The sequence below is a fragment of the Dromaius novaehollandiae genome, chromosome 8 (genome assembly GCF_036370855.1).
Source record: "Dromaius novaehollandiae isolate bDroNov1 chromosome 8, bDroNov1.hap1, whole genome shotgun sequence".
In the NCBI taxonomy this organism is placed as follows: Eukaryota; Metazoa; Chordata; class Aves; order Casuariiformes; family Dromaiidae; genus Dromaius; species Dromaius novaehollandiae.
This window is the reverse complement of record NC_088105.1, coordinates 32,465,304-32,493,104: the sequence shown is the minus strand read 5'-3', so window position 1 is coordinate 32,493,104 and position 27,801 is coordinate 32,465,304. Positions and strand designations below refer to the sequence as shown.

The following is a 27,801-nucleotide window of genomic DNA, read 5'->3' as shown; positions in this document are numbered from 1 at the left end:
TCAGCACAAAATGAAGGGTTTTTATTTTTCTACTAGTTGTACAAGCCAGGTTAAGGCATCTAGAAGCCGCTTCTTCAGGGACTGCTTGTTATCCTTGGGAATCACAGGCTTTCACATTTTCCTGCTGAACTTAGTGTTAGCCCTGGCATGAAAGGAAAAGTTGCCTCAGCAAAAGATCAAACTGCTAAATTGTACATCTTTTCATTAACACTCAAAGCACATTACAGAAATGATTGGGAAACACAGAGTGTAACAGGGAAACTGAAGCACAGACAAGCAAACTGACACCCCCAGGAGCAGGCTGCATCTCTGCAGCCTCATCCACAAGACCACAGAGTTTTTCATCTTGGCAGAAAGGCTGGGCAGTGTATTTCTTGCTGAAATAGCCAGAAGTCCCATCCCTGATATCGTAGCGGGGCAGCAAGATCCAAAGGGTATTCAGGGCACAGCAGCTGGCATGCAGAGCCCACTTTAGTGCTGCGGATGAATTCCTTGAAGCTGCTGGATGCTTCTTGCAGCTGCAGAACAAATTCAATAACAATAATATGAGCAATGCCTTTTTAATAGGCACAAGGTGAAAAGAACCCAGCAAGTCAATATTTGTGGATGAAAACAAAATAAGCTGAGCTGTTAGCACAAAGGAATGCAAGGGAGGCCAGGAGACGGCTGCGGTAATTATTATTTCATCTGCCAGATAGCCGAGATCCTGCCCTGGTCCCTCCATCCCCCCCTGCCCACGCTGACCGTGGCTGGACAGAAGGGCAGGGAGCAGACGGGGGCAGCAGAGATGGGGCAGAAAAGAGCAAATGTTTTCACTGTGGCAGTATTGGGCGCGTGGCTGGGGATGGCTCAGTGCTTCATCCGCTGGAGGTTTAGGGCTGTCCTGGCCCAAGTATTTAATGTCAGCAGCTGGAATGTGCTTAACACAACATTTTACAAGGGAACATTAGTCAAGCATCCGCACTGACAGAGCAGGTCAGCGATAAGGAGCCGGGTGCGTGAGGGCCGGAGGCTCTTGTTTCAGATGGAGGGAGGAGTGCAGCATAATTGAGGGAAGCTGTGGGGTACAAAATGGGCTAAACAGCCCTGCTTTTGGTCTGGCCCTTGCACAGGGCATCCTGTGGGGTGGCTGTGCCATGGAGAAAATCCAGCTCTGCTTTTTTTTTTTTTTGCGCCCAAAAGCAATGCCAGGGACTGCAGCAAAGCCAACAGGCATTGATGTTGCTTCTGTTGTTGCAAACTGGCCCCAAACTGGTTCTTACCTTGGGGAAACACTGATGTCCTCTCGGGTCAGTGAGGTAGAGGAGAGGGGCTGAAGGGATAGGGTCCTCAGGGCACGCGTCACTGGGTGATGTGAGCAGCAGCGTCCTTCTTCCTGTGCTCCCCCAGCTATTGCTTCTGCTATCTTCTAAGACACCTGCAATGTGGGATTCAGGGAAAACTGTCCAAAAGCCATTTGCAGCACACATCTCATCTAGGGCCATCATTTCCAGGAGCACCTGTGTTTGGCCATGCATAGTCATTGGGTACAGGCGGGTGCTCTTTGGCACCACAGCTTGGGCTTTGCTCCTTCGTGCCAGGGTCTCTTGAGACGGCTGCTTCAACCTGACCCGGCACAAAAGCAGTGAAACAGGCTGCGGCAAGTGAGTACCCACCCTTAAGCAGGAAGAGGGAGACACGCCACTGCCTGGAAGTCTCCCAGAAACCGGGTTTGTGAAATGTTAGTCAGCTTTGCCTGCAACCTGAAAATGGCATCACCCTCCATCTATTCCTAGAGCTATCCCTATTCATTAGCCTTCTTGGCCCCCAGGCTTAAAAAAATCCCCCAGTGTTGTGACTTCTTAATAAGATGTCATCTTCAGCCATGACAAACACGAGTGCTTGGTAAATAATAGCCCTGCCATGTAATGTCATGCCTCTCCCATCTGTTGTAGTAATGACTGTGCCTCTCTCAGCTGCCACCCGCTCCCGGCTGCTCCACGGCAGCGGGCAAGCCAAGGCCAGTGGGTTCCTCCGGCTGGAGGAGCAGCTCCGATGCCCAGCAAGTCATGGATCCCTCTGACAGCTGCTGGGGTTTTTATCAGGGCAGACAGGGTAGTCAGCATTTTTTGCAAGGGAGGAAATGTGTTTTGATGCAGTACTCATACTAGCAGGGGGCATGAGCAGTGCAGTGCAAGGGTGAACACATGTCCTTCAGCACTCAGTGGAGCCCAGCTGGAGCTGCAGAGGGTCTTTGTGTCTTTCACCCTTTTTTCTCTTTCTCTTTCTTTTTTCATTCTTTCTTTCTTTTCTTTCTTTCTCTATTTCTCTATTTCCCTTCCTTCCATTGTCATCTTCCCTTTCCTTCCCATCCCATCCCATCTCTTTCTTCATTGCAGCTATTCCACATCCCTGCACTTGGAGTTTGCAGGTCTGTTTGCAGCATAGTGTCTCTGCTTTCTCTGCAAAGCCATTTTCAAAATCCTTTCAATCACTGCTTAAGGGACAGAGAAATACCTAAGGAATTTGAAAAGCTCACCTTGGAAATTATGGAAGAGTTCCCCTTCTTCCCCCATTCTCTTCCATGAAATAGCATTAACCCTTTTGTGCCTCAGTTTACCCATCTGCAAATCTGGACCAATGACCCTGAGCAAACCTGTTCCCACAGGAGAGGTTTTTCGCACTGGCTATTTCTGTGGGCACTTAACTCCAGTTCCTCAGGAGCCAGAGTCCTCTCTGAGCCTTGAAGAAGAGACACCACTATAAAGCAGCTATTTCACGTCACTGCCTAAATAGCTCCTGTTTGCTCTTCCTCACCCCATGGATCCTGTTACAGCATCAGCTTGGTGCAGCCCCATCCAGGGGGCTGAAGAGTCAGACGCACTGTGCTGGCGTTGCAGAGCTGGAGTTATGTGTTGATAGCAACAGAGAAAAAAAAAAAGGTAGGCACCAATCGAAGCTATGAAAGATGTGCAACGTCCTCGGTTTGAAGTGAATGCAGAGACAGATTCACAAGATCCCTTTCTTTTTTCCCTCCCTTTCCTGTGAAACTTGGGCTACCCTGAGTGCATAAAGGATAACAGGACTTAGCATTGCTTTTGCCTTGAAAACTAATAGGGCCATGTTTGCTTTCATCAAGAGTGTAATCAGAGCTCCAGATAATGTTTTAAAAGGCACAGCAGCTTCAAGTGCAAGCAGGGATTTATTAGTGAAAAGAAAACCACACTCAAACCTTTGCAAGTTTTATTTTAAGAGTCGGAAAGGGAAAGGAAAGGAAAGGGCTGGCTGAGCGGCTTTGGGAGGCAAGAAGGTCACCGAGCAGCGGTGACTAGTGGTCATGGCACCAGTGGGTTGTAGTTCCTTGCTTCTCCACAGGCTTTCTACACAACCTTGGCCAAGATACTTGGCTTCACTCTGCTTCTACTCTTAGCCTGCACAGGGAGATAAAAATCACCCCTCTCTGGCTCTAGAGGGTGCATGGAGGCTACACTCCTGCCCAAAGAAGGATCATATGCTGGGGACACTTCCAACCTCCATGCTCCCTTGGGGGCCCTGCAGGACCCAGGGTGCTGGCCGAGGGGTCCCACAGGATCCCACAGGTTTGGAGAGCAGCTCTGGGACCTTCTCCTGCCCTGGCATCACCACGTGGCAGCCCAGCCAGGCACAGTGGCATGTGGGGACAGGAGAAGAAGGGGAAAAACAGCCCTGCAGCAGGTCATAGCAAGCAAACAGATGCCCAGACTCCTGGGGTCTCTAGTTCTGCTAGGGACCCAAAGTCCTTTTCATACTAAGGGCTCCCATATTCGAGGCTCGCAGTTTCTGCAGTGCTGAAATAGAGGCAGAACGGCAGCGCTGTGTCACTGGTGGAAGGCTGAATTCCCAGTTTCAGCTGGACTCTGTGCTCCAGATGCTACTCAGATCAATACACTTTTAAATAGCTCTGCTGTACTGATGGACAGAGGATGTCTCACTGGTCCTAATTTAGACTGAGCGAGGCAGCAGTCAGCTCCTCTGAGTTCAGGATAGTCTTGGAGTATGGCCCAAAATCGCATTTGAAGGCTGACACTGGTGCTAGAGGGAGAGGTGACTGTGACTTTGAGAGCAGGATGTATGCCTAGGGGCTGTTTCACCATCACATGGACAGCATGACTGGGTGGCACTGGAGACCTGTGCAGGAAAGATAGTCCTCCATCTATTTACCTCTTTCTAAAAGAGGGCGAAACATGCAAAGAAGTGGGCAACTTTGTTGGGAAAAAGCCTAGTGGAGAGGCTTCCTTGGCCTGAGATGCCCCTGCCTTCTACACACATGAGAAACACTTCATAAAGTTCTCATTTCCTCTTTACCTTTGTTGCATAGCCCATAATAAGACCCCCTGATTTTAATGGACTGTATGGATCTCACTAACAGGGCATGGCTCCAGCAGAGATGCTTTAACCCTCTGTTTCGACATGACCACCAACGAACATTTTGATCCCTGTTTGGCTCTGCAGCAGATGGTGGTCGTATTTCTGCAGCCCATGTCCACCAAAACGCCGCCCTCCTGAGCTTCCAGGAGATGATCAGGGTGTTCGCTGCCCCGTGGGGTGTTAGTGGACACACGCTTCTCTTCCTCAGAAGTTTGTGAAGTGGTACAAGAAAAATTGCAAGTATGTTGACAAATTGAGGGGCTGGAATACAAGATGCAGGAATGGAGGCAGAGAGACCGGGGTTTGTTCAGCTAGAAAAGAAGGCTAATGGGCAGTTATAGAGAAAACAGATCTGGACTCTTCCTGAAGCTGCAGAGCGATAGCACAGGAGGCAGCAGACACCATGCAGGAAAATTCTGATTAAATATTAGGAAAAACAATTCTAGTGAGACTAGTGACAAGGGAGATTAAAAAAGCAGGTGGAAGGGTTCCATGTCTGGGCTGATCCTCTAGGGAAACAAGAGCATAAAGAAATGATGTTGAGTGGCTACAAGCAGCCTCTTGCCAGCATCCCCTGGGCCAGATCCAGAGCTGTGTGAAAACCCACCTAATTGCTTAGGTCAAAAGCAGGGGAAAGCATAATCCAGCCTAAAAGGTGTTACGGCACAGCTTGACTTGGCCATCAATGGACTGGCTGGGATTGCAGCTGAGGTAAGTCAGCACACAGGAGCTGATAGAGCTGTGGCATTTTACACCAGATGAGAAAAAGCAAATCCAGGCAGCAAAGATGCACAGAGCATGTGCCTGGGGTTTGGCCTGGTTTCTGACAGCCCCTTTCTCCCAGTGCTCCTGGACACCAGACAAAACGTGATTTCTTGCTCCTTGCACTCAAAAGGGGCTGTGAAAGTCTGATTTATGCTGAACACTCTGGAAAAGAAAAAAGCTTGGCTGTGGAACCAAGTTCAGCTCCCAGCCAGGAAAACCTCGTACACGATCAACAAGTTTTAATCATGCAAATCGAATTTGGGTCCAAACAGAGCTCTGTTTCATGACTTCTGCCTCTCCCTTCTTCACTGCATGGGGCCAGGCTACCTCTTCCCTGAACAAGCCCTCACATCGATTCCCAGGGGCAGGGACATGGAGGGATATTGTAGACAACTTTTTCTTTTCTTTTCTTTTCCAAAGTGAGGCCAAACATGTCACAGCTCTGTCTTTCACTAAGATGATTTCCAGTTGCCAAAACGTACTGGAAAAGGTCAGCCGGTCTGTGAGCCTGTCACCAAAAGCCATGGCTGGAGCAAGGCCCTAGTGCTGTGAGTTCCCAGGCAGCATGGAAGAGCAGTCAGGGCTCTGGGAAGAAGGAGCTGCTTGGCTCAGCTGCCAATGAAGCTGGCGATGATGATGGCTAGGTGAGCTTTTCTTAATCCATGCCTTTGTTTCCCCAGCTGGCTGCAGTAGACCAAGGGCCACTGTATGTCCTTTCTTCCCAGATCTGCCATCTCCTGGGTCACCTGGAGGTAGCTTCTGGGAACAATCTTTGGGCATTATTTGGGGTTCTCTAGTCAGAGCAATAGCAATGATGAGGCTTCTGGAAATCATCACCCTGTCCTTACACAGGTGAGGCTGGTTCAGCAGCAATACTGATCCATCTGGAAGAGCTGAGACCTCCCACCCAGGTCTGCACACGTGGGCAGGTCCAGTGGGCTTGAGAGACCCAGACTCACTGTCCCTGCTGGGACCATCTCTGAAGCACATTTCCCAAATAACGTGGACTTGCTGGGCGGGTACTCCAGGGCCTGAATAGGTCCCTAGCACACCTTGAAAGCCATCAGTGGTCAAGGTGCACAGTGACAGGAGGAGAGGCAGTGAACGCAAGCTACAGAAGGGAAAACTGATTAGCTATTAGGAGGAGAAGTAATCATCCCAAGGATGGTCCAACACTGGAACAGGAACCAAGAGAACGGGAGGAATCTCCATCCTTGGAGGCAGTCAAAATTTGGCTGGACAATGCTCTAGGGCAACCTGATCTATATTTGCTCTGCTTGAAGGGGTGTTGGAAGAGAGACCTCCAGAGGTTCCCTCCAACCTATATTATTCTGTGGCCTCATGTTCACAGCACTGCCCAAGAGGCTCTTGCATCATTCAGAGTTCAACAAGCCAGTTTGGGTATCATTCCTGTTCCTAAATCATCAGGATCCTGATTCTCCCTTATGATTTTATTCCATAATTTGTTCATCATAACCCTGTAGTATGTGGCTGGAAGAAAATGAAACGACACAGCAAGGCAAATAGAGAAATGCAACCACTGCCACTGAGAATACTATTTTACTCCTCTTCTTTCCTGTTTGCCTTCTTGTCATTCTGCTTCCATGAAAATTTGGGTTTTCATCCAAAACTCCAGTATCTCCTATCCAGCAGTGGCTGGTGGTGGATGCTTTGAAAGAAAATATGAGAAACAGTGAGCACAGAGCAATCCTTTCCCTGCGGCACCCTGCTGACCTCTGGACGGGTTGTCAGGGTGCTTCCTGCACCCTCTTGCCCTCAGCTCCATCCCCAGCTCTTGGGCTGGAAATAGAAAGGAACCAGCATCACTGATAATTCTGCATGTTACTGAGTATTGCAGGCCTGACCCACAGATGCAGACCCCAAGGGGTTCATCCCTATTCTCCCTTGTCTTCTTTTCTGTGACCCTGATCCCCCATCAATTTTAAGAATTCCTTAATAAAAACCAACTCAGACGTAAAACACAAAACCCCTTCCCTTGACAGGCAGCGTTCAGATGTTTCTCCGCAGTGCTATGACTCAGACCGAGCCATTGTTCCCCCCGAGAAGTGCCATGAGTCTTTGCCGTGCACGTTCAAGTTTAAGAGCCCTTTGTAGTCAATTTATCCACCGAGCCAGAATGAGAGTGTTTTATACTTTGCTCTTCCATTGTGCTGCTAAGGGAGCACTGCAAACACACGCACGCACACACGCACGCACACACAGCCAAGCCTGCAGCAGCAACAACCGGAACGAGCAACCTGCTGCCGTTTTAAAGCATCACACCAGGTGCTGGGAAGGGAAGGGTACCCCTGGGCCTGGGGGTGCTGAGCACCCTCGACCCTGGGTCAGGGTGCTGGGAGACAGGACACGCAACACTGGGCACAAGCAGCCGATGGAGGCAATGCCACATAGCGAGTCCTGCCAGTTCACACGATCACTGGTGGGGAGCAAAGACGCTCCAGTTAAGCACGTGCCAAAACCCCACATGCATACCCCCAACTCAAGGCCGTCATGTGTGCTGACAAGACAAGGGGAACTTTATGCCATAACTTTTCTCCCTCACTGACCATCTCGCTCAATATCCCAGAGCCTGCTGCTTCTTCCCTCACAGCACCAAGGCTCTGATCCTGACCTGGCACAGGTCATCTCCAGGGTGGTTAGCTGATGATCTAGAGCTAGCCACGTAGGTGTACTTGTACACCCCTGCTTCTGCAGAGGTGTGAATTAGCTGAAGTGCAGCTTTACGTAGGAGAGTAAAGTACACGCATACTCACCATAATTGACCACTAATAACGCACGTGGCTGTTTAGGAATCCCCCTCTGCGGCATTTCTGGGTATGCAAAGTTCACACCAGAGGAAATGGCTGCAAGAGAGAAGTGAGAGGAGGCTTCTCATGCCCCTCCGCTGACATGTGGGTCTGGCTTAGAAAGAACATCAGTGGAGCTTTGCAAAGAAGCAGAAATATGTATTTCCCCAATAATATGAAAACTTCAATAAATGTTTTCCCTCAGTAGGACATAGCTGTGGAATCTCGGGAACAGTTGCTAGAGCCAGCCGATTTGAGATGAGAATGCGGAAAGCCAGTCCAAGTGCAACAACTGCCAGGATAATAAAGGGATCTCAAGGGGTTCAAGGGTAGGAGGGTTTTTTGTCTCTTCAGTGTTGTTTCTTCATTAACATTTACATGTCAGATCCAGCAAGTTACACCTCCAGATCACACAAGGGATCTTTTTCCCCTTACTTGGGCAACAGACCATATAGACGCGACAATTGGGAAAACACAGAGAAGTGCCAAGCCTACTGCACCAAAGGGAAGAAAAAAATATTAGTCATTTAAAACACATGTATTCACAGACGGGTTCACCTCTCCCCTGTATCTGTGCTCTGCTGACACGGCAGAGGCGGATGAAAAGCCTCGTTCCAACGTCGGGCTGGCATCTCTCCCCAGGAGATGGAGCAGCTCCCCCAGTCCTCCAGCCTCCTCCATCGGCACATGCACCCCTCTGCTCCAGCACACCCTCAGCCCACAGGATGGGACACTGGTGCTGGAGGAGCTGGCTGAAATTCCCACCCCTTCCCTCCCAAGCAGAAGCACAGCCTTGATTTAAATTGGCCACAACAGGCATGCATCTTGCACCAGCTGGTAGCAACAGAGGTGCAAAGGCCCTTAGCTGCCCCTGTGGCTGGGCTACATCTGCAGGTGTTTTGCAGCACCTCCTGGGTGCCTTCACAGGGAGAAGTGGTGGGTAACAGCCACTCAGGGACAGGATCCAGTCAAATAAACTTCTTATCGCTGAGGGCTCTACCTCCTTCCATTATTCCTGCATCCTTCTCCCCAGCATTCTTCCCTGTCCCCCCTTTCAAATACTTTAAAAGCTTTAGGCCCAGATATTCCCAGAACCCCTCCCCTTAAGCTTAAATGCTGTATTCCCATGATTTCTGCTTTAAAAGGGGGACAGACGGACTCAGAATAGCAAAGGCCTCACCCCACCCAGACCCTTCGTACAGCCTGGCTTTACACCAGCAGACCAAATCCAGGAGAGAGATGCCGAATCCTGCCAGGGGGTCCTCAGGTCTCCAAGATTATGAAGACATGAGCAGGTGCTTCAGCACACAGCGAGGGAGGTGACACAGGGCCCTCAGGGGATAATAAGAACCAGAAGGTCCTATCAGCTTCTTGGAGGGCAGATTCAAGCCCTTCAAATGAAAGCCCTTGAGGGATAGGAGAGGATCTTTCCTCAAGTGTCAAGCACATTTCAGCACCTTATAAATACCAATGTCCTCACTCCGCTGCGCTTGGCCTTGCAGCACAGCCAGTTCAGCTGCATCCTCAGCCCTGAGCCCAGTCCTGATGGCGCTGAGCACCTGAGCTTGACTCAGCCAAGGGGATGTGTGCTCCAAGCAGGATCAGGCCACAGGTGTGTGCCATCAAAGCCACCTTCTGCAGCTATTTCTTGGTTCAGCCTTCTTGCACAGGGAGAACCACTAGCCTTGCACACTCTGCTCTGGAGATTGGGCTCTCTCCAGGTCTCTGCTCCGCATGGCTCCACTGTCCAGGGCTCTCCCCGTCTCTGCTCTTCTGGAGCTGGGGTCCCAGGGGGGCACACAGGGGATGCACCCAGCACAAACCTGCTCCCTCAGCACTGCCAGGCTACCCATCGCCCCTCTGCTTTGGTGCAGTCAAACATGTCGAGACCTGGAGAGGAGAGAGAAAGGACTGGGATGTTCCAGGGTGGCTGATGAGCCCCCACAGATCAGGGGAGTGAGTTGGATCTAGTCTTGCGTTTGCCAGGAAACAGGAGGATTTTAGTGGCACACCACCTTCTGCCGTCTGGGCTCATAGCTAGTAAAAGCCTCTGTGTTTAGAAAGCAAGTAAATAAAAAGATTCTAGGGCTATTTGGCACGCAGATTGGGGGGGGGGGGGTATGCACAAGCGTTTTCCTGAGCAATCCCAATACTATGGCCTCCCTTGGGGCCCCTGGGAAGGAGGGGGATTTGCTGCTGGTTGCAGCCTACATCCAGACTGCAACTGCAGCCCTTCACTTGGGAAAGGAACTGAGTTGCCCCTGCCTGGCTCAGCCTTCCCCAGCTCCTACCGCCTCTGAAGGGCAGGGGTTAGACTTGGGAAGAAATTAAACCTGGCTGAGTTCTCCCAACCCACCTGTGAGTCACCTGGCACTGGAGCCACTTGTTTCTAACAAGCCCCAGGTCTGGGTCTCCCCAGGATCCACCCCCTCCCTGTTCAAAGCCAGGGTAGTGGTGGAGAGCTGCCTCAAAAATTGTGTGAGGCTTTGGGGCTTGGCATTTTAACTCCCCCAATGCCGGGAACAAAAGGAGCATCTTGCGGGGGAGACCCGCATGTCTGCAAGGGGAGGTCTTATCCAGCTTCGCGATCCCTTTCAAACCCCCCCGAGGATGATTTTGGGGTGCACCCAGTGCTGGAGCCCTGGTGCACAGAGGGCCGGCGGGAGGGTGTCGAAGTGGGGAGGAAGCCAAACGGCAGGGATTTCCTGGGGGGCACACGAGCTAATTAATGTCCCCCCTCACCTCCCCGCTCCTTCCCAGGGACCGAGGGCCGGGAGCGGTGCTGGCCCGTCTCCCAGGGAGCCGCGTCCCTCCCCGTCCCGCCCGGCCCCGCGGAGACCGGGGCAGAGCCGCTGCTCGCCGGCGCTGGGAAGGGGCTCCCCGCGGCGCCTCCCTCGCAGGGCAGCGGCCAGCCCTGCCCGCCTGCTGCCGCCCCTCCCCGGCTCCCCCAGCGAGGTTTCCAGCCCGCCTGAACCCCCGGGGCGCCTTCAGGCTCGCAGCCGGCTGGGGCTGAGCGGCTCCGGCGGGGAACCGGCGCCACGAGCCGGGGAAGCTGCGGGCTCCGCCGGCGGCGGCCGCGGTGCTCGGCGCTGCCGGCGCCCCGGCCCGCGGAGCGAGGGGGCCCGGCCCGCCCTCGCCCTCGCCCTCGGTCCGCACAGCCTCCCTCCTGCCCGGCCCCGGAGAAGGGCCAGAGCCCCATCCTCCGAGTTCGCCTCCCGAGTATCGTGGCAGGGTCGAGTTACATCAAACAAACGCGAATACGATGCGAAAATTGCGGGGAGAGGGGGGAGGTCCAGCAAAATTTGTCACTGATTCATGGAAAGGCGACGGGGGGCAGCAAGGAGGGAGTTTGCAAGAGACCCTACCCTGTCCCAGCGCCTCCCTTGAAAGCGGGCTGTTGGCGAGCAAGGTTTGGGGTTACTTCCCGCGGTGGTCCCTACGCCGTGCGCAGGAGTTTGTTATGGAAAGTCTGCAAAAGCCATTAGGACTTTTGTGCCGGGGCACTAGAAAAGCAACACAGACACCACTCACTTTTCTAAATAAACATTAGTCTTAAAAAGTTTGCACTGCTGACCCCCGCAGCTCTGATTACTTGTAATTCTCTGAACCATATTTTAAGGCTTCAAAAAAAAAAAAAATGGGGGGGTTGTTGGTTCCTCCCTGTATCCATGCCACAGATGTGCCGCCGACGCTGTGTGCCCTGCGGGGCGGGTTTGGGGGGGGGATCCCTGACGCCCCCAAAAGCAGGTCCTCATTCCGCAGCCCCGCAGAGCCCCTCCGACCCCGCACAACCCCCCCTCCAAGGCTCCCGCCCCCAGGCCGGTGCCGAGGTGCGCAGGGGTCCCCCCGCATCCCCGGCCACCCCCGGGCTCCGCGGCCGGGCGGCGGCTCCGTCCCCGCCGCGCCGCCGTCCGCGGGCGAAGCCCCCCGGGGCCGAGCCTCGAGCGCACCGCGCCCCCTCCCCAAACGCCCCCAGCGGCAGCGGCTCCGCCGCGCCGCGGAGGCAGCTGCACCGAGGTATCGTCAGGATAATTGGAAGGGTCACATGTTAAATCCCCGCTGTTGTTGGCGGTAATGTAGCTGTGTCCCTCCGTTGCACATTTACTGATTTCTCTAAAGCCAACCATTGTCGCAAGGTTCACTCCACGAGGAGTGATCCAATGGGTTGCCACGGCAACTATAATGACATTAAAGTAGAGCCAGCCGCCGCCCCCCGCTCCCCGGCGCACAGGCTCGCTCCTCTGCCTCTGCCGAGGCGGCAGGAGGAGCAGGGGGAAGCGCGGCGCTGCCCGGAGCGCTCCGCTCTCCCGTCCTCGCTCGGAAAAGCAGCAGCAGCCCGGCGAAATCACGCACCTTCCTGGCCGCCCGGTCCCCATCGCGGGCAGGTAGGGCCAGGCAGTCACGAAAACAAGGACAGTGAGCAGACGCGCCCCGTTCGCAAACAGTCGTTTTTTGGTTTCTTTAAATCTTCCCAAGAAAAAAAGCAACAGAAGGGGAAAAGAGATCGAACAAAACGAAGCGGGGCGAAGCCGGTCGCCGTGTCCACCGCGCTCCCCCGCTCCCGCGGAAACTGGCACGCGCTCGTCCATTTCCCCGGGGGCTGCGGGGGAGTTGGGGTTTCCCGCGCGCCGCGGGCGGGTGCAAACGCCCCGAGCCTGGGACTGCAAACGAGCGAGGGCCTGATCCGTGCGCCTGGCACTCCGATGCCCGTCGCTTTCGGCGAGCGGGCGCAAACGGTACAAATCCGTCGCTTATAAAAGCCTCCCGCCGAGGCACCTGCGGGTTCGGGAGCGAGAACCCCCTCCCGGCCCGGCCGCGCACGGAAAAGCGACTTTTGGCAGCTTCGATTTCAGGGAAACGTTCGTTTCCGATTGATTCACCACGATTATTTCTCATCGGCGCTGCTACGCCGATTTTTCCAATTTCGAAATCGGGGCGAGAAAAGACGTTTAAAGGAGGAGCAGTGTTTCCTATCATCACAAGACACCATTCCCTCTCTCTGAATATTTCCCATCTGTTCTATCCCGGGTGCATAAAACGTAGCACGACCAAAGAATAGCGTGCAAAAGCAAAAGGAAAATTCTGAGAATAGTAGCTATAATATCAACTGGATCTGGCGGGTGGCCCTAATATGTGTGTTTTGCATATAGGAGAATGTACTTCTCGTCTTTCGTCCCTGGCAGCCGCATAGCAGCGTCTGAAATTAGGCTCTCAAAGATCTCAGCGACGCACTCTCGAATATATTTTCCGATCTCCGCGAACCGAGCGGGGCTGGGAAGGGAGTCGTTTCTATCAAACTCTTCTCCTTCGCGAGAAACGCTCCCAGGAGCCCCTGGACGGGAATTTGCCGAGCAGGACGGAAGGGAAAGACTGGACAGATCCACTCAGATTTGCAGTTTCCTTTCCTCCACTAAAGTGTGCCTGACACCTGCCCTGGGTTTAGGGGTAAATCTCACCTCCGTGCAGCGTGCACGGATTAGAGGGAGCGATTTGGGGATGCCGGTAACCCTGCGGCAGCCTACCTCTGCCGACCGCCGGCAGCGAGAGCAGCGAGCCATCCTTTCATTATTACCCTTATTGCTCCTGTAGCTATTTTATTTTCTGGCCGTGGCTCCCCCCCCCCCCCCTCCCCGCACGTTGCAATACGGGCTTTGGCCGGATCCCAGGGGGGTGCCCGCGGCTGCTCGAGCAAAAAGGGGGTTCGGCGAAAACCCACCCCGAGCCGCCTCCTCCCGAGCCGGAGGAGCTTTCTGCAGCCGGCCCGACGGCAGAGCTGGCGGCGTGGGCAGAGGGGGCTGCCGGGGGAGCCGCCAGGCGCCCCGGGCCAGGCAGGCGGCCGGGGCCCCCCTCGGGGCGCCCGTCGCGGGCGGGGGAAGCGGCCGGGGCGCTGCGGGAGGGCGCGGCGGAGCCCGGCTCTCGGGGGACGCGGGGTCGGGGGACATCGCTTGCCCTCGGCCTCCCCCAGGGCTGGATGAGTCCCGGAGCTGCCTCCGCCGCGCTGCTGCCCGCGGGAGGAGCGGTCGCTCCCTGTCCCCGGTGCCACGCTCCTTTCCGTGGGGGTGGCGGCCCCTCTCCGCAGCCCGGCTGCACTTTTCCCACCTCCGGCTGCGGCTGCAAAACGCCCTTGGGGGGGGGCGGGGGGGAGCGGGCAGAGCGATGGTGCGGGCTTCGCCAGGCGCTGCTTCCCGAGGGGATCCGGGGGACCGGTCCCTCCACAGGAGCTGCCGCGGGCCAGGGCCACCTGGAGCCACGGGACAGACGGGGACACCGCCGCGGTGCCCTGGCCGCCCCGCGGAGCTCGGGGGTCTCCGTGCCCCGCCCGACACGGAGCCCCCGCAGCGGCGCCCGGGCACGACGGTGCCCTGGGGGAGCAGGGGCTGTGCCCCCCCGCCCCTTCCCGTCCCTGCGCGAAACGGCACCCTGCGCACTGACCCCGGGCAGGGGCCTCGCCTGGCTGCGGCCCCGGGACCCCCGCGCAGCTCCGGCCAGGCGGGCACGGGAAGCTCCCTTCCTCCGATTCGTCCTTAAAATAACGGTGATGGCGACTTTGAATTCACGGTCGGGTGTGAAACCAGCGCAAGCCCTTGGCCAGCCGCGCTCCGACTCCGCCGCGGTGCCCGGCCCCGGCGCAGGGCAGGAGCAGCGACGCTGCCCGCACGGGGCCCGAGGGCGGCTGAGCGGTGGGGCGGCGAGGGGAGCCCGGAGGAGGAGGGGGGCTCGGCTCACCGGAGCTCCCGGGAGGCCAGAAATGCCCTTTTGACGAGCTCCTGAGCTCGAGAGCCGTCAGAAACCTCCCTCTGAAGTGCTGCTCGTGGCAGGGTTTGTTGAAAGAGCTACAAGGAGTAGGAGCATGCCCGAGAGGAGACGGGGGCTGTGCGGCAGGAGGAAAAAAAAAAGAAAGAAATTAAACCCGAATTAAAAAGAAGAAGGGAGGAAGAGGGCAAGGTGGGAAAACGAAATAATCGTCCGTGTGAAACGTGTCGGGCTTCTCCGGAGCAACTGCAGAGGGGAGGCCTTTCCACCAGGGTGGATAAATTTACTCGTGTCCCACATGACCAAGGGTGGGGGGACTCGGGGGGGGGGGGGCGGAGGGGGAGAAAGGTCATGGGACTGGGATTTGGGTTGTAAGTCACAGAGGAGACGTGGATTTCGGTGCCGGGATCCGCGTTAGGTGACAGCGGATTCGGGTTTTGCAAGAGAAGCGATTAAACCGAAAAAAAGGAAAAGAAAGAAAAAAGACAGAGAAAGAGAGGAAAAGGCATTTTAAAAACAACCCCAGTGAAACCTCCAGTTTCCAGCCGTGGGGAGCTGAGTTTGGGAGCCATCGCCCTGAGAAAGCCTCCCTGGGAGGTCTCTCTCGCCTTTAGCCTAGCGAGGAGGCTCAAGGGCCCCCGCCGCCCCCCGACCCGGCCGTGGGTGCTCGGCGCTGCCCGCCGGGCCGGCCCCAAGCGCTCCCGGGCCCGCAGCAGCGGCGGGGCGGCCCCGGCTCTCGCCCCCGGCCCTGCCCGCTCCTTTTGTTGCCTCTCTTTGCGGCCACGTTTCTGTCCTGGGAAAAGGCGGACGAGCTCGGAGGAACGCCGCAGATTCACAACAGATGTAGCGCGGAGGAAATGCTTCACACACACCCCTGTACCGGCCAAGCGAGGCTGCGAGGTGAAAGCCAGTCTTACCCTAGCGAAATATTCAACATCTCCATCCCCAATTTGCCAGGCAGCCAGGCAGGGACCTGCCGGGACGCTGGAGGAAAAGCGGAGAGGGTTTGGCCAGTCCGAGGCGAGGGGGGCCCTTCTGGCTGCACCCTGATATTTTGAAAGTTTTTCCTCCTCCACCTGCTTTGTGAGAATTTAAAGAGACGGCGCGGTGGGCCCCGACCCCCCCGTGCCCCCTGCCCCGGCACGTCTGGGGGTCTCTCCCCACGGCTGCCGCCCCGTGCCCAGGCGCGGGGTGTGGGGTCCGCTCAGGGGCATCCCCAAACCTTGTGGCCTTGCCCACACCGGGGCATTTGCCCCTCGCTCCCGTCCAGGCCCCTATTCGGGGCGGCGAGGAGGGCGAAATGGGAATGTGCCCCCCCACACACACCCCACACCCCCCGCCGTAGGGCAGGGTGGGGCAGCGGCGGGGCGGGTGCGAGCGGGAGGCGGCAGGGAGGAAGGGGCGCCGGGGCAGGACCCGCACGCCCGGAGGGGGCCCTGGCAGCCCGGGGGCTGGGGGCTGCGGGCGGGCCGGGCGTCGGAAAGCCGGCCACCCCCCCAGCTCCCCGCGCTGAAACCAGATCGAAAAAGGCCAGTCGTTTCCTAGGATCCGCATGAAACAGGCAGCGGTTCCCCGGGAAGGATGCGGGGAGCCGGGTATAGCCTCCCCCGGGGGTCCGACCCCTTCTCTCCCCGGGTAGTTTCGTCCAGGGGAAAAAAAAAATATCCCATGGCGTTTCCATGGGACCCAGCGCAAGCCCCTCGCTACTGATAAGTGATTTTCGCGGGGAAATGGGGGGGTTCATTCAAGTTAAATGAAGTTTGCGAGGAATCTCCGCTCGCCTCCGTCTGCAGGAAAATGAGGAATTTCTGGGCATTTTGCGGGAATGAAAGGGATCGACCGTGTTGTTTTAACCCGTTTCAGTTCCCCGTTCATAACGAATGAGGAACGCTACTTCGGTTAAAACACAAGTTATCGCCGGGAAATCGAAATCTGATCGAAACGGACAGCGACTCTCCCGAAAAGCCCTTCTCCTGCCTCCCTCTGACTCGGAGACCGACCCTCATTATCTGGAAGGGATCGGGGAAGGGAGAGAAAAAACGACACTCGAGTAATTAGAAAAATCCCCATGCACCGATACGCGACCTCCCCTGTAGGAACTGACACACAAACTCATTACACCCGTTTTCGGCTCCATCCGGCCTTTCCCGGGGAGAAAAATCTCCCTCGCAGATTGTCATTAAGTTTTACGAGACTTGCCTTGACACACGAAGATGAACGTCTAGTATTTGCTATGTATATATACATACACATACGTGTGTGTATATACATATACATACATACCAGCATGCTTATATATATTTTGTACATATATATATATTTATATTTGTCTGGATCCCAAAGGGACGGGACCCCAGCAGCCCGGACGAAAACAGGGCACCGGGAAAGCGAGGCACGGCGCAGACTGCGCTGGGCAAGGCCGGCGGAGCCGGGCTACGGGCTGCGTGGCGCCGGGGGAGCTGCCCTGGCCCCGACCTGCCCCGGGCCGGGAGCCGGTCCCGGGCGGCGGCGGGCACCGCTACGAGCGGCGCATCCCCGGCGCTGCCCCGCGGGACCGTCCGAGGAGCATTAGCAGGAGCCATTAGCATTGGCATTTAAATGAGGAGGAAGAGCTGGAAAGCGCTCCCGGGAGAGCTGTGTGCCAGTCCCTGACTGCGGTGTCACCTGTTGCAGTGACCGGCTTGGGGCACCGAGGTGCGCTTTATGCGATAATGAGATGTGAAAAGGCGCAGGAGGAGCGGGGAAGGGGCCCCCAGGGCTGCAGGAAGGCGGCTGCAGGTCTCAGCCTGCCCGGCGGCCCGGAGCAGAGCCCGCACGGCCCGGTCCCCGCCGGTCGCACAGGAGCGGGCCGAGCACGGCTCGCAGCCGCCGGGCGTAGGGACGAGGCCCCGGCAGCCCCGGCAGCCCCGCGCCGCGGCCGGGCACCGCATCCGGCCCGGGGGCTCCGCCGGTGGCCGTCCCTCCCCCCCCCGCCCCGGCAAACGAGCGAGCGAGCCGGTGAAATGGGGGAGGAGAGGCGAGACGGCCAGCGAGCCGCGCCGGGCAGGGGCTCCGCTCCCCGGGGCGCCGGTCGGCCGCTTCGCTGCCCTCGGCTTTGGGCCCCGACGTGGAGCCGCCGCTGCGGCCGGGCAGCGGGGCCGGCGGCCGCCGCCGCTCCGAGCGCCCGGTCCGGCCCGCGGCAGCCGCGCTGGGCGCCCGGGCGGTCCCGCTGCGGGCGGGCGGCTCCGAGGAGGGCAGGTAGCCTCGCTGCGGCCGGGCAGCAACCCGCGCCCAGGGCTGCCCAGCCGCTGCCCAGCCGCGGGAGCGATCCCGGGGTCCGTCGGGGGGCGGACGGAGCTGAAATCCTCCTGAAGAGAGCGGTAAACCGGACCTGGACGAGCCCGAAATTAAGCGGGTTGGACTAGAGAGCCGGAAAGCGAGTGAGAGAGAGAGTAAGAAGGAAAGAAGTGAAGAAGAGAGAGAAGAGAGAAATAAAGGGAGAAAGAAATGAAGAGAGAAGGGAAAAAAGAGAAAGAGGGGGAGAGAGAGAAAGAAAGAGAGGAAGAGAGTGACAGAGCGAAAGAGAGAGAAAGAGTAAAGGAAAGAAAAAAGAAAGCGAAGAAAAGAGAGAGAAAGAGAGAGAGAAAGAGAGAAAGAAACAGAAAGAGAGAAAGAAAGAGAGAAGAAAAGAGAAATCAAGCAAGCAAGAAATAAAGAACAGAGAGAGAAGGAGCCGTGGGGCATTAGACATCGAAATGGAAGCGCGGGCACCTCTCCGGCCGCGGGTGCCGCCAGCCCGGGGCGCAGGTCCCCCCCCCAGCCCCCTCCCGGGACACCTCCGCGCCGCCCGCCGCGGCAGCCCGCTGCCCCCCGTCCCCTGTCCTCGCCCACCAGAGACGCGGAGGGGAAATGGCAGCGGGGCTCAACCTACCGCAGACATTTCGAGGAGTATTTCAAAAGCGAGAACTTAATTTTCAGGGCAATTTTCCTGCGGCCGATTCGGCTGCGACAGCTCCCCCCGCCCTCCCTCTTTCGGAAAACGAATTTTTCAGAAACTTCGTTGCTCTACTTTCGGACCTGGGAGAGGAGAGAAACGGAAGGGAGACCGGGAGGGAAAGAAGACACTAGTGGACAGTTATTTTCCAAAGCTGCAAGGCAAGAAAGTGTTTTCAGATGGGGGCACTGGGGCACACAGAGACTGGGCGTTATTATTAAATCTTAAATCCACCGTGAAAACCGGAGTTTCTCTGCAGTTGCAGGGAATTGGCTAGGCCAAGGCCTGGAGGAAGAGCTGAGATATTGGGAAAGATGCTCTTGTTGTTCAAAGGTGATTTCTATAATCCAGGCTGATTTATTTTTGATCAGGGCTCAACTGAACTAGAAAGCGAAAACCAAAAAGCTACTGGGGAAGGGAGTAAGATCTTGACCTTTCCTAATTCTCCAAATCGGCAGTAATGGAAACCAGAACCTTCCAGGGGAGGAGACCGGAGGGAAGGGCCGAGCGGGCCGTGCAGGGGGAGCCGGGCCGGGCCGGCGGCCCCGAGTCCCCACCGCGGCGGGCAGGAGCGCAGGGGCGACCGCTGCCCTCCTCGGGGGATGCGCTTCGCTTAGCGAGGGCTTAGTTAAACGGAAGGACAGAAAGAAATTGCCCCCACTGCCGTCCCGACGGAGGTATTCCTGGGCAGGATCGTTTCATCCTGCCCCAATAAACAGAGGATACCTGCGCCCGGTGACGGTGCCTAGCCCCGTCTTCCCGGTCTGGACACACGGGGAAAATTGCCGCGGAATAAACCTGCACAGAGTATCGCGGTTTTGCTGCAAACCCTTCAGCTGACACGGAGAAAGGAGTAGGGGAAAACAAATTAGAAATAATTCAGTTCCACAGATGCATGAGCAAGGCAGGCGAGGCGGTGAAACCCAGACTGCCTCCAGCACCTCGGAAACCGCAACCGAGAGAAACCCCGGCGCCAAAGGGAGAGGAGAAAACCCTAAACCTGCCACCGAGGATCGGGCCCCGCAGCGGGTGCAGGGCCGCCCCCGGCTGGGCTTTGCGCAGGGTTTGCGCTGCAAAACAGCCACGAAAAGCAACGACAGAGAACAGGCGAATTCGCCCGCGATTCTACGGGGAAGAGGGAAAGGAAATGCCAGGTCGCCTTTTTGGCCGGGGACTCCGAAGCAGGGACTCCAGCAGCTAATTATTTTCCTTTCAGTGATCAGTTATTGCTGGTGTCCTCCACGCCTCCCCCAATAAATAAATAAAACCCTCCTTTAGGCAGCGAGGCGTGAAAAATGATCCTCGCTGAACGCTTAAAAATAATGTCCCGTGAAGATCGGGGCCGCGGAGCCGGCCAGCCCCGTCATTAGAGGCCATTATCCGCCCTGCCTCGCAGCGGCAACACTTCGCAGCAACCGAGAGGAGCTGTGCCGGGCTCCCCCCATCGCCCCCCGGCTCCGGGGGGCCGGAGAGAGCCGTTTTCCAGGGCCTTTCCCCGGAGCCCGGGGAAGAGCCGCTCCTCAGCCCCGGCCCCCGGCGGCTCCGCAAGCAGCGCAGATTTTGCAGACAGCGTGATTTTCATCCGGGGGAGGGGGGGACGTGGAGAGAGCTCGTGCTTAGAGGAAATTTAGGGAAAGGGAGTGGGAAAAAATACCGTTAAAACTAGCGCCTGTCCTTGCCCTGCTCGGGGCTCTCTCGCCCCAAAGCAGCGGCGCTGCGGCGGGCTGTCGCGGGCAGGTCGCCGCAGGCCCCGGGAGCGCCGAGCCGAGCTGCTCGGCCGGCGGCCCCGGCACCCGGCAGCCCGCCCGGCACACACACGCCGTGTTTCCCACGGGCTCTGCTGCGGCTCCCAGTGAAGGGGGAAAAATAACCCCGCTCCGCAGTTGTCTCGGCTTCAGCCCCGGCCGGCGATCGCGGCTCGCCAGCCCGCAGCGGCTTCGCAAGGCGAGACAGGGAGCAGCGAGCCGGGGAAGGTGTCCCGGCCCCAGAAAGCACCAGCCCTCCCTCGCCTGTGGGGGAGAGAGTCTCTCCGGGGAAACACCGGTGCCCTGCAGAGAAACCCCCCCCCCTTCCAAAACGCGAGACCACCAACTTGGAGACCCCCCCTGCAAAGCAGCTACTGCACCCGGCGGCTCGGGGAGGGCGAGACGCGCCGTGTCCTGCCCACGGGCACCGCCAGCTACTTCTTATCCGATCCGCTCGCTCTTGGCTTATTTTTTCTCCCGCACGCACTTAGCAAACAAACAAAGCAGAAAAAAAATCGCTACTTTATATTAAAATAACGGGCCCCCCCTCCAGCCACACAGCAACCACCCAGCCTCAGTGCACATCGCTTTCTTCCCGCGGAGCCCGTCTCCTCAAAGCAGGCTCGGTTATTAAAGAGGCTGAACAAAGATAGCCGAGAGCAGCTATCAGCGCATTTTAACTTCATCAAAGACTTCGGGGGAGAGGGAGAGGAGGGGTCTGGCACCTTCTAGTAATGAGCTTGTCAGGAACACCCCTGCCAGAGCAATTGAACAATTTGCACACAGCAAAAGAAAAGGAGCCGGGAGGGAGGGAGGAAGGGGAAATGCTACAAAAGCCCCTTCAATTTCCAACCATGTGCTTGGCAATCTGGAAAATAGATTCATTGGCCTCCTCTTTTCTCCCATGTCGAGTCTTGTAGCCCCTTTTGTAGGAGCTGGACATGAAAGGGAGACAACCAAGTGCCGGACACGAAGATCGCTTTTCAAAAGCAAATGTGTGTGAAGCAGAGATGTGAGACCGCTCGCTGCGGGAAGGCGGCACGTTCAGGAACAACATCAACAAACCGCGCGGAGGTTCGAGGTGGCACAGACAGGGGGACAGAGAAAAAGGGGGAAAAAGAGAAAAGAAACGCTGGTCGCCTCCCAGCTCACACTGCCCGGTGCCGGCCCGGCCCCGGCGGGCCCCGCCGCCCCTGCGCACAATGCAGCACTCGCCGAGGGACCGGCTCGGTCCCTCTCTGCCCGTCTCTGATTTTTCAGTATTTCTGCTTCTCCTTCCCCTCCTGCCCCTTCAACTCGCTCACTGGCTTGGCAGAAAGACCTCGGTTCTCGCGATCAGGGTCGCTTTCAACAAACAAACAAAATAGCCACGTTTGGTCCCTGTAAATAAGGGGGGGGGGGACTTGGAGGAGAAGGGAGCGCTTAAAGATGTTTATTTACTTTGTAAGTTGTTGCAAAATTTAGGCGGAGATCAAGTTTCATTTGGTCATTCAAATGCTGCAGGCCCAAGGGGGAAGTGTGTACGGGGGGGCGGGGGGGGGGGAGAATCCTCCAACTTATTTTCTCATGTGTCAACTTTTCCAAACAAAATAAAGGGCCGCGGAGCGGGGGGAGAAGGGATAACCTTTCTCCTGGCCCCCACCTCCCCCGGCCACGGCACGGAAACAGGCAGTTTTCAGGGAAGGGGGGAACAAAAATAACCGAAAAAAAAAGAAAACAGAAACAACACCGAAAAAGCGGAAAAAAGCCGGGAGGTCCTTTCCCTCGCCGACCGTCGAGAGGGAACCCAAAGCGGGGACCCCCCGCACAGCCCGGCGAGGGGGCGGCCGAGGCAGCGCCGATGCCCCGTCCGGCCCCGGAGCAGCAGCCGGAGCCCCGGCGCTGGCGCTTGTAGGCAGCGAAACCCCGCGACTTGCTGAATTTGGCAAATCCGAGGGTTGGAGCCACTCGCTTCGCCGAGGCCCGAGCAGGGCTCTGGGCTCTCAGCGTGACAAAGGACGTAGCAAAGAACGATTGGGATTATTATTATTTTTTTAACCAGGTCACAAACATTTATTAATTTACACCAACGGTGGACAAAATTCTGTTGCCTTTTCCACATCAAATTATTCACAGATTCTCTCAATAAAATAGATATGACGGATGCACAACCAGTGAAGAGTTAACTGGACTCCGCTCATTAGCTCCCGAATAATCTATATACAAATAATTACCAATACACCAAAAAACCCACGCATGGAAGGGGTGGGAAAACGGGGATCAAAAAACCAGTATGGGAATTCTCCAAACTTCCTGACGGATCAGATTTTTTTTTTAAACGTGCATTTCAATGTCTCATTGAAAAAAAAATAAACCACAGTCCTGAGTTTCACCGACTTTTTTCTTCTTAAAAATAAAGAAACCCTAAACAGTGCCTTTTAAAACCAAACCCAAAGCTTCAAAGAAACTAAAAATAAGATCGAGCCATTAAAACATTTTCTTTGAGAGAAGGGGAGAGACAGACACACATGGCAAAACCGCCGGGGAGGGAAATTTGCAGGAACGAATGTGGGCTCGTCTCGACCATTTGAAACATTTGAAACTCCCCTCGCGAGTCCCCGAGCCCGTTTGCGGGACACCCGCGGAATATGTGCCGCTCTCAAAGAAAATGTTTCACATCGCAGGACCGTTTCTTTCTTACCAACCCCTGCAAGATGCCGTGTGTTAAAACAGCTCGCCCAGGTCCCATCTTATATTACGGCCACTTTATAAATACGCTTTGGCGCTTGTGGGATGAAATATTGTTATTCTTTCCCCCCTCCCTCCCTCCCTCCCGATTTTTCCGAGCAAAGAGACACAAACAGATCTGGATGCCACAGAAATAAAGTTAAAAAAAAAGAGGAAATATTTCCTACCTTAACACAACAGGAGGAGGTTTGGGGGGAAGGGGGGAGACCGGGGAGAGGAAAGGGGAGAAGACGATTTTGGAGGAGCGGGGAGAGCTGGGAAGGGACCGTTTGGTGCGAGCCTCTCCCCCCCTTCTCCCCCCCCCCCCCCCCCGCACACTTTAAAAATGACAGCTGCTAAGGTTTGTGATTTTACTGGCAAAGTTCTGGGCGGGCGGCAGGAGCGGCTCGTGCGCCAGGCTGCCCGGGGGGTGCGGCGGGGCCAGCGCCGGGCTCAGCACGGCCAGCACCGGCGCCGGCGGTGCAGCCTGGCCGGCGGGGAAGGGCGCGGCGGGCGCGGCGCTGGGGTGGGTGCTGGGCGGCGGGGGCACGGCCCCCCCGATGATGTTGTCTATGGAAAAAGAGGGCCGGGAGGGGTTGCCGCTGCCGCCGCCGCCGCCGCCGCCGGGCGAGGGGTCCGGCTTGAGGGTCTGGAGCAGGGCGGCGGGCAGGGCGGTGGGGCTCAGCTGGGGGTGGTAGAAGGACTTCCTGCAGTTCAGCTCGCCGCCCAGGAAGGAGGGCAGCCCCGAGGCGGCGGAGAAGACCGAGGCGGCGGGAGGCGGCGGAGCCGGTAACGGGCAGTGCGGAGCCTGGAAGGGGAAGGCGCCCGCGGCGCCGCCGCCGCCGGGGTGGTGGTGGTGGTGGTGGTGGTAGCCCGGGAGCTGCAGGCCGTAGTTGTAGCCGTAGGGTCCGTAGGCGAAGCCGGGCAGGAAGGCGGCGGGGTCGGCGGCCCCGGCGCGCAGCAGCAGCTCGGGGTGCGGCGGGTGCAGCTGCTGCTGCCGCTTGAAGCGCTTCCTCCGGCGCAGGAAGCTCCCGTTGTCGAACATGTCGGCGGACTCGGGGTCCAGCGTCCAGTAGTTGCCCTTGCCGGGGTTGCCGGGCTCCCGGGGGATCTTGACGAAGCAGTCGTTGAGCGAGAGGTTGTGGCGGATGCTGTTCTGCCAGGCGGGGAACTTCTCCCGGTAGTAGGGGAAGCGCCCGCTGATGAACTCGCAGATCTCGCTCAGCGTCAGCCGCTTCTTGGGGCTCTGCAGGATGGCCATGGTGATGAGGGCGATGTACGAGTAGGGCGGCTTCACCAGCGGGTTCTTCCCGCCGCCGCCGCCGCCCGCCGCCGCCTTGTCCCCGGGCGCGGCACCGCGGGCGCAGGCCGGCTCCGAGCCGCCGGCGGGGGAGAGCCGCTCCGGGGACCCCCCCATGCGCGCCTGGGCCGCCCCGCTCCGCGGCAGGGCGAGCCCCAGCGGGTCGCCGCCGTCCTCCTCGTCCTCCTCGTCGTCCTCCTCCTCCTCGTCGTCCTCCTCCTCCTCGCTGTACTTGCCCCCGTCCTGGGGCGGGCCCACCACGTCGATATCCGCGTCCTCCACCTCGGAGAGCGGCTCTTCCTCCGCGGAGCGCTCGGACATGATCCCGCAGCCGCCGCCGCCGCTGCTGCCCAAAGTCATTGTTGTGCGGCCGGGGCGGCCGGGGCCGGGCTCCCCCCCCCACCTAGCGGCGGCGCCCGGGATGGTCCCGGGGCCGCGCCGGAGGGCTGCGGCCGCCGCTGGGACTCGGCGCCCCGGCGCCGCCGCTGCGCGCCCCGCTCTGCTCGCCGCTGCTGGCGGGGCCGCGGCCGGGCTGCGGGGTGGTGGCTGCGCGGGGAGGGGCGGCGGGGGGGCGCGGGGCGGCGGAGGAGGGACGGGGCGCTCGGGGGCTGGGCAGGGAGCTTGGAAGCCGAAATAATAAATAAGAATAAGGATAATAATAAAAAGCGGGGTGCGGCGGCTCCTTGGCAGGGCTGGGGGGGAGGGAGGGGCGTGGGGAAGAGGGAGGGGGGAGGGCAGAGGCTGGGAAGGCGGCTCCCCCCTCCCCACCCCTCCCCGAGCCGGGACCCGGTGGAAACGCTCCCACTCTGCGTCTCCTGCGAGCGCTCCCCAGGCCTTTATACCGCAGCCCCGGCATCACGTGTCGCCCCGGGCGCAGCCCGAGCGGGGCGCAGCGAGGGGCTGCCCGGCCCGGCGCGGCTCGGGGCTCCGGGCTCGGCTCCCCGGCAGCGCGGCTCCCGCCTGCGCGGTGCCCGTCACCGCGGCGGCGCGGCCTGCCTGCCCGGCCCGCCTGCGGAGGCGGCGGGGATGCTTTCGAGGAAAGGCGCTGCCTGCGCCCCCGGGGCCTCGGCCCTCGCCGGCATGCTCCCGGCTGCGGCTGCACGGAGCCGGCCCCGGGCCCGCGGTGCGGCAGGGCCGGGAAGGGGGATCGGCGCTGGACAGAGGTCCCCAGCCCCCCTGCCCTCCCCGCTAAGGCAACTCGCGGGGCCGGAGCTCTCAGGGCCGCCTGCAAACTCAGCCCGCGGAGAGGGTCTGCCGCCCCCTCGCTCCCCGCCGCCGGAGCTGCCGGGCAGGACGGGGCGGCCGAGGGCCCCCATCTCCCCGCGGGGGCTGCCCAGCCCGGGGCTCGGGGCCGAGCAGCCCGGCCGGGAGCTGCGGGCGCGGCGCGGGCCCTCTCTCCCCCAGCTGGGCTCTCACGGGCCGCCCGACGAGGGGGGCGTGTGAATTTGGGGATCCCCGCTCCCCTTCTCCGCGCGTCCTCACGTCACCGGCACGTCACCGGCACGTCACCGAGCCCGTAGCACCCTGCTCGGAAACCCACCTCTCCCGCGAGCTCCCGCACTCACGCCCCCGGGGGAGGGATGCTGCTGCCCGGCAGGTGCCGGGCAGAAAGCGAGGAACCAGCGTACGGAGAAATCTCTCTCTGCTTTAAAAATCCACCAAAGCGAAGCTCTGCCCCGGGGGCTGGGCGGCCTCCGAGCACCGCTCCCGGCCCGGGTACCGCTGCGCGGGGTCGCCCATCCCCGTCGCGTCCCGCCGGCCCAGGCGCTCTCCGGGAGCCCGGGCAGGGGAAGCTCGTCCGTCTCCGCAGTGTAAGGTCCTGAAAGCAACAGCTCACCGGCCCGGCCGGCGCCTCGGGAAAGCCTTCGCCTTTTTTCCTACCAACACTCGTGCCGAGGCTCAGCGTCTCCGCGGCCGCTGGCAGCGCCCCCCCGGCCCCCTTGGCTCCTCGGGAGCCCCTTGCTGGGCTGCGGGCTCCCCCCTTCCCGGGGGCTGCGGCCCGGGGGGGGGGGTTCCCGGGGCGCAGAGGGGCGTCCCGCGGCCCCGGCGGCCCCTTCCCGCGGCGACACCGGTGCGGCCGCCCCGGCGTGGGGCTGGGGGCAGGGGCGCTGCCAGAGCCGCCCACCCCTCGCCTTGCGGGTCCCTCTCGCAGCCTGTTGTCCCTGTCTCTGCCGCAAACCCGGCCGAGCCACGCTCGCACGCGTTTTTCCTTTAGCGGCTCTGCAAAAACGGAGCTTTGCTGCTTTCACGGGGGTCTCTCCCTCCCTGCGGAGACGACGCCTGGGAAGGAAGGGGATGGTGCAGAGGGTACGTGAGAGAGGTCCTTCGGGTGCCCCGCCGTGCCCGGGGGGAGGCGTCCGTCCGTCCGTCCGTGCGTGCGTGCGGGCGGGCGGGTGCGGGCACGGCGGCGGCTGGGGCTTGCGCTTCCCCGGCCGGAGCATTTGCAAAGGAGCAGCGCGACCGGGCTCGTAAGGAGGAGCCCGACCTCCCGCCCCGTCCCGAGCGCAGCTCCCCGGTTCCGAAAGGGAAACCCGACCCGGCCACCTTCCCTGCCCCCGCTGCTGCCCCCCAGGTGGGCGCGCTGGCGGGAGGAGGCGGGAGGTCGGCGAGCTCGAGTCCCCCCCAGCGGCCTCTGCCCATGCAGCGGGGCGGGGGGAGCGGGGTGGGGGGTCGCTTCGCCTCGCCCAGGTAAGGGAAAGCCGCTGAAGGTGGAAGCTGTGAGGGGAGGGGGGAAATTCCCTCCTCCTTTTCCTTTTTTAATAGCAAACAACTGGAATTTCCACCCTCGGAATTCGGGGCCGGGGGGCGGATCCCAACCCCAGGCCCCATTCAGCAGTGTGAGAATCTGCAGTGATGAATTGCGAGTCGCTGCTGTTAACAGGTGCGAGCATTTGGTGATAAAATCTCCAGCACTAATACCGGGGAGCCAGGCCAAACAGCTGCACGGCCCCGCTTCCAAATACCGATCACAATTATTCAAATCCTAACGACTTGGTACACAGGGCTCGCCACCATCAGGGAGATCCCGAAGAAAGGGCAGGACCGAGCGCCAGGCGTTTTGCCTGCACTTTTCACGTTTGAGCAGATAGGAAACAGCCAGCTCCTCCGCGCTGACTCGGTCGCATCCTCCTCGCTGTTTGACAGCGCGGCCATCGGGGAGGATTTCTCTTAACGGGGGAGAAACACGTGAATAATTGCCCTAAGGATTTCTCATGAAGGTGGGGAATCTGCCTGCGGGTGTGTGTCCCTGGCAGGGCTGGGGGAACTTCTCCGAGTTGTTTCACTTTTATACTCATTTAATCCTCATAACGCGCGTTTGGAACATATACGCGTTTATCTCTCTCTCGTATGTATACATAATGTATA

General features: G+C 58.7%; 1 protein-coding gene across 3 annotated transcripts; it reads right to left on the bottom strand.

The window, feature by feature from the left end:
- On the bottom strand, positions 1 to 25,265 carry FOXD2 (forkhead box D2). 3 transcript variants are annotated; one of them, XM_064516181.1, is made up of 4 exons: positions 23,324 to 25,265; positions 7,926 to 9,848; positions 1,263 to 1,417; positions 1 to 518 (listed from the first exon to the last, which is right to left on the bottom strand). In XM_064516181.1, exon 1 carries the CDS (start codon positions 24,793 to 24,795, stop codon positions 23,476 to 23,478), a length of 1,320 nt encoding a protein of 439 aa, XP_064372251.1. In that variant the 5' UTR covers positions 24,796 to 25,265; the 3' UTR covers positions 1 to 518; positions 1,263 to 1,417; positions 7,926 to 9,848; positions 23,324 to 23,475. The 3 variants fall into 3 exon arrangements, with proteins under 3 accessions (XP_064372251.1, XP_064372252.1, XP_064372253.1); XM_064516182.1 differs by lacking the exon at positions 7,926 to 9,848; XM_064516183.1 differs by lacking the exons at positions 1 to 518; positions 1,263 to 1,417 and adding an exon at positions 1,427 to 6,820.
- Positions 25,266 to 27,801: the final 2,536 nt, after the last annotated feature.

Coding starts and splice junctions, on each gene's coding strand:
- FOXD2 (XM_064516181.1), bottom strand. CDS start 24,795: ATGACTTTGGGCAGCAGCGGCGGCGGCGGCTGCGGGATCATGTCCGAG.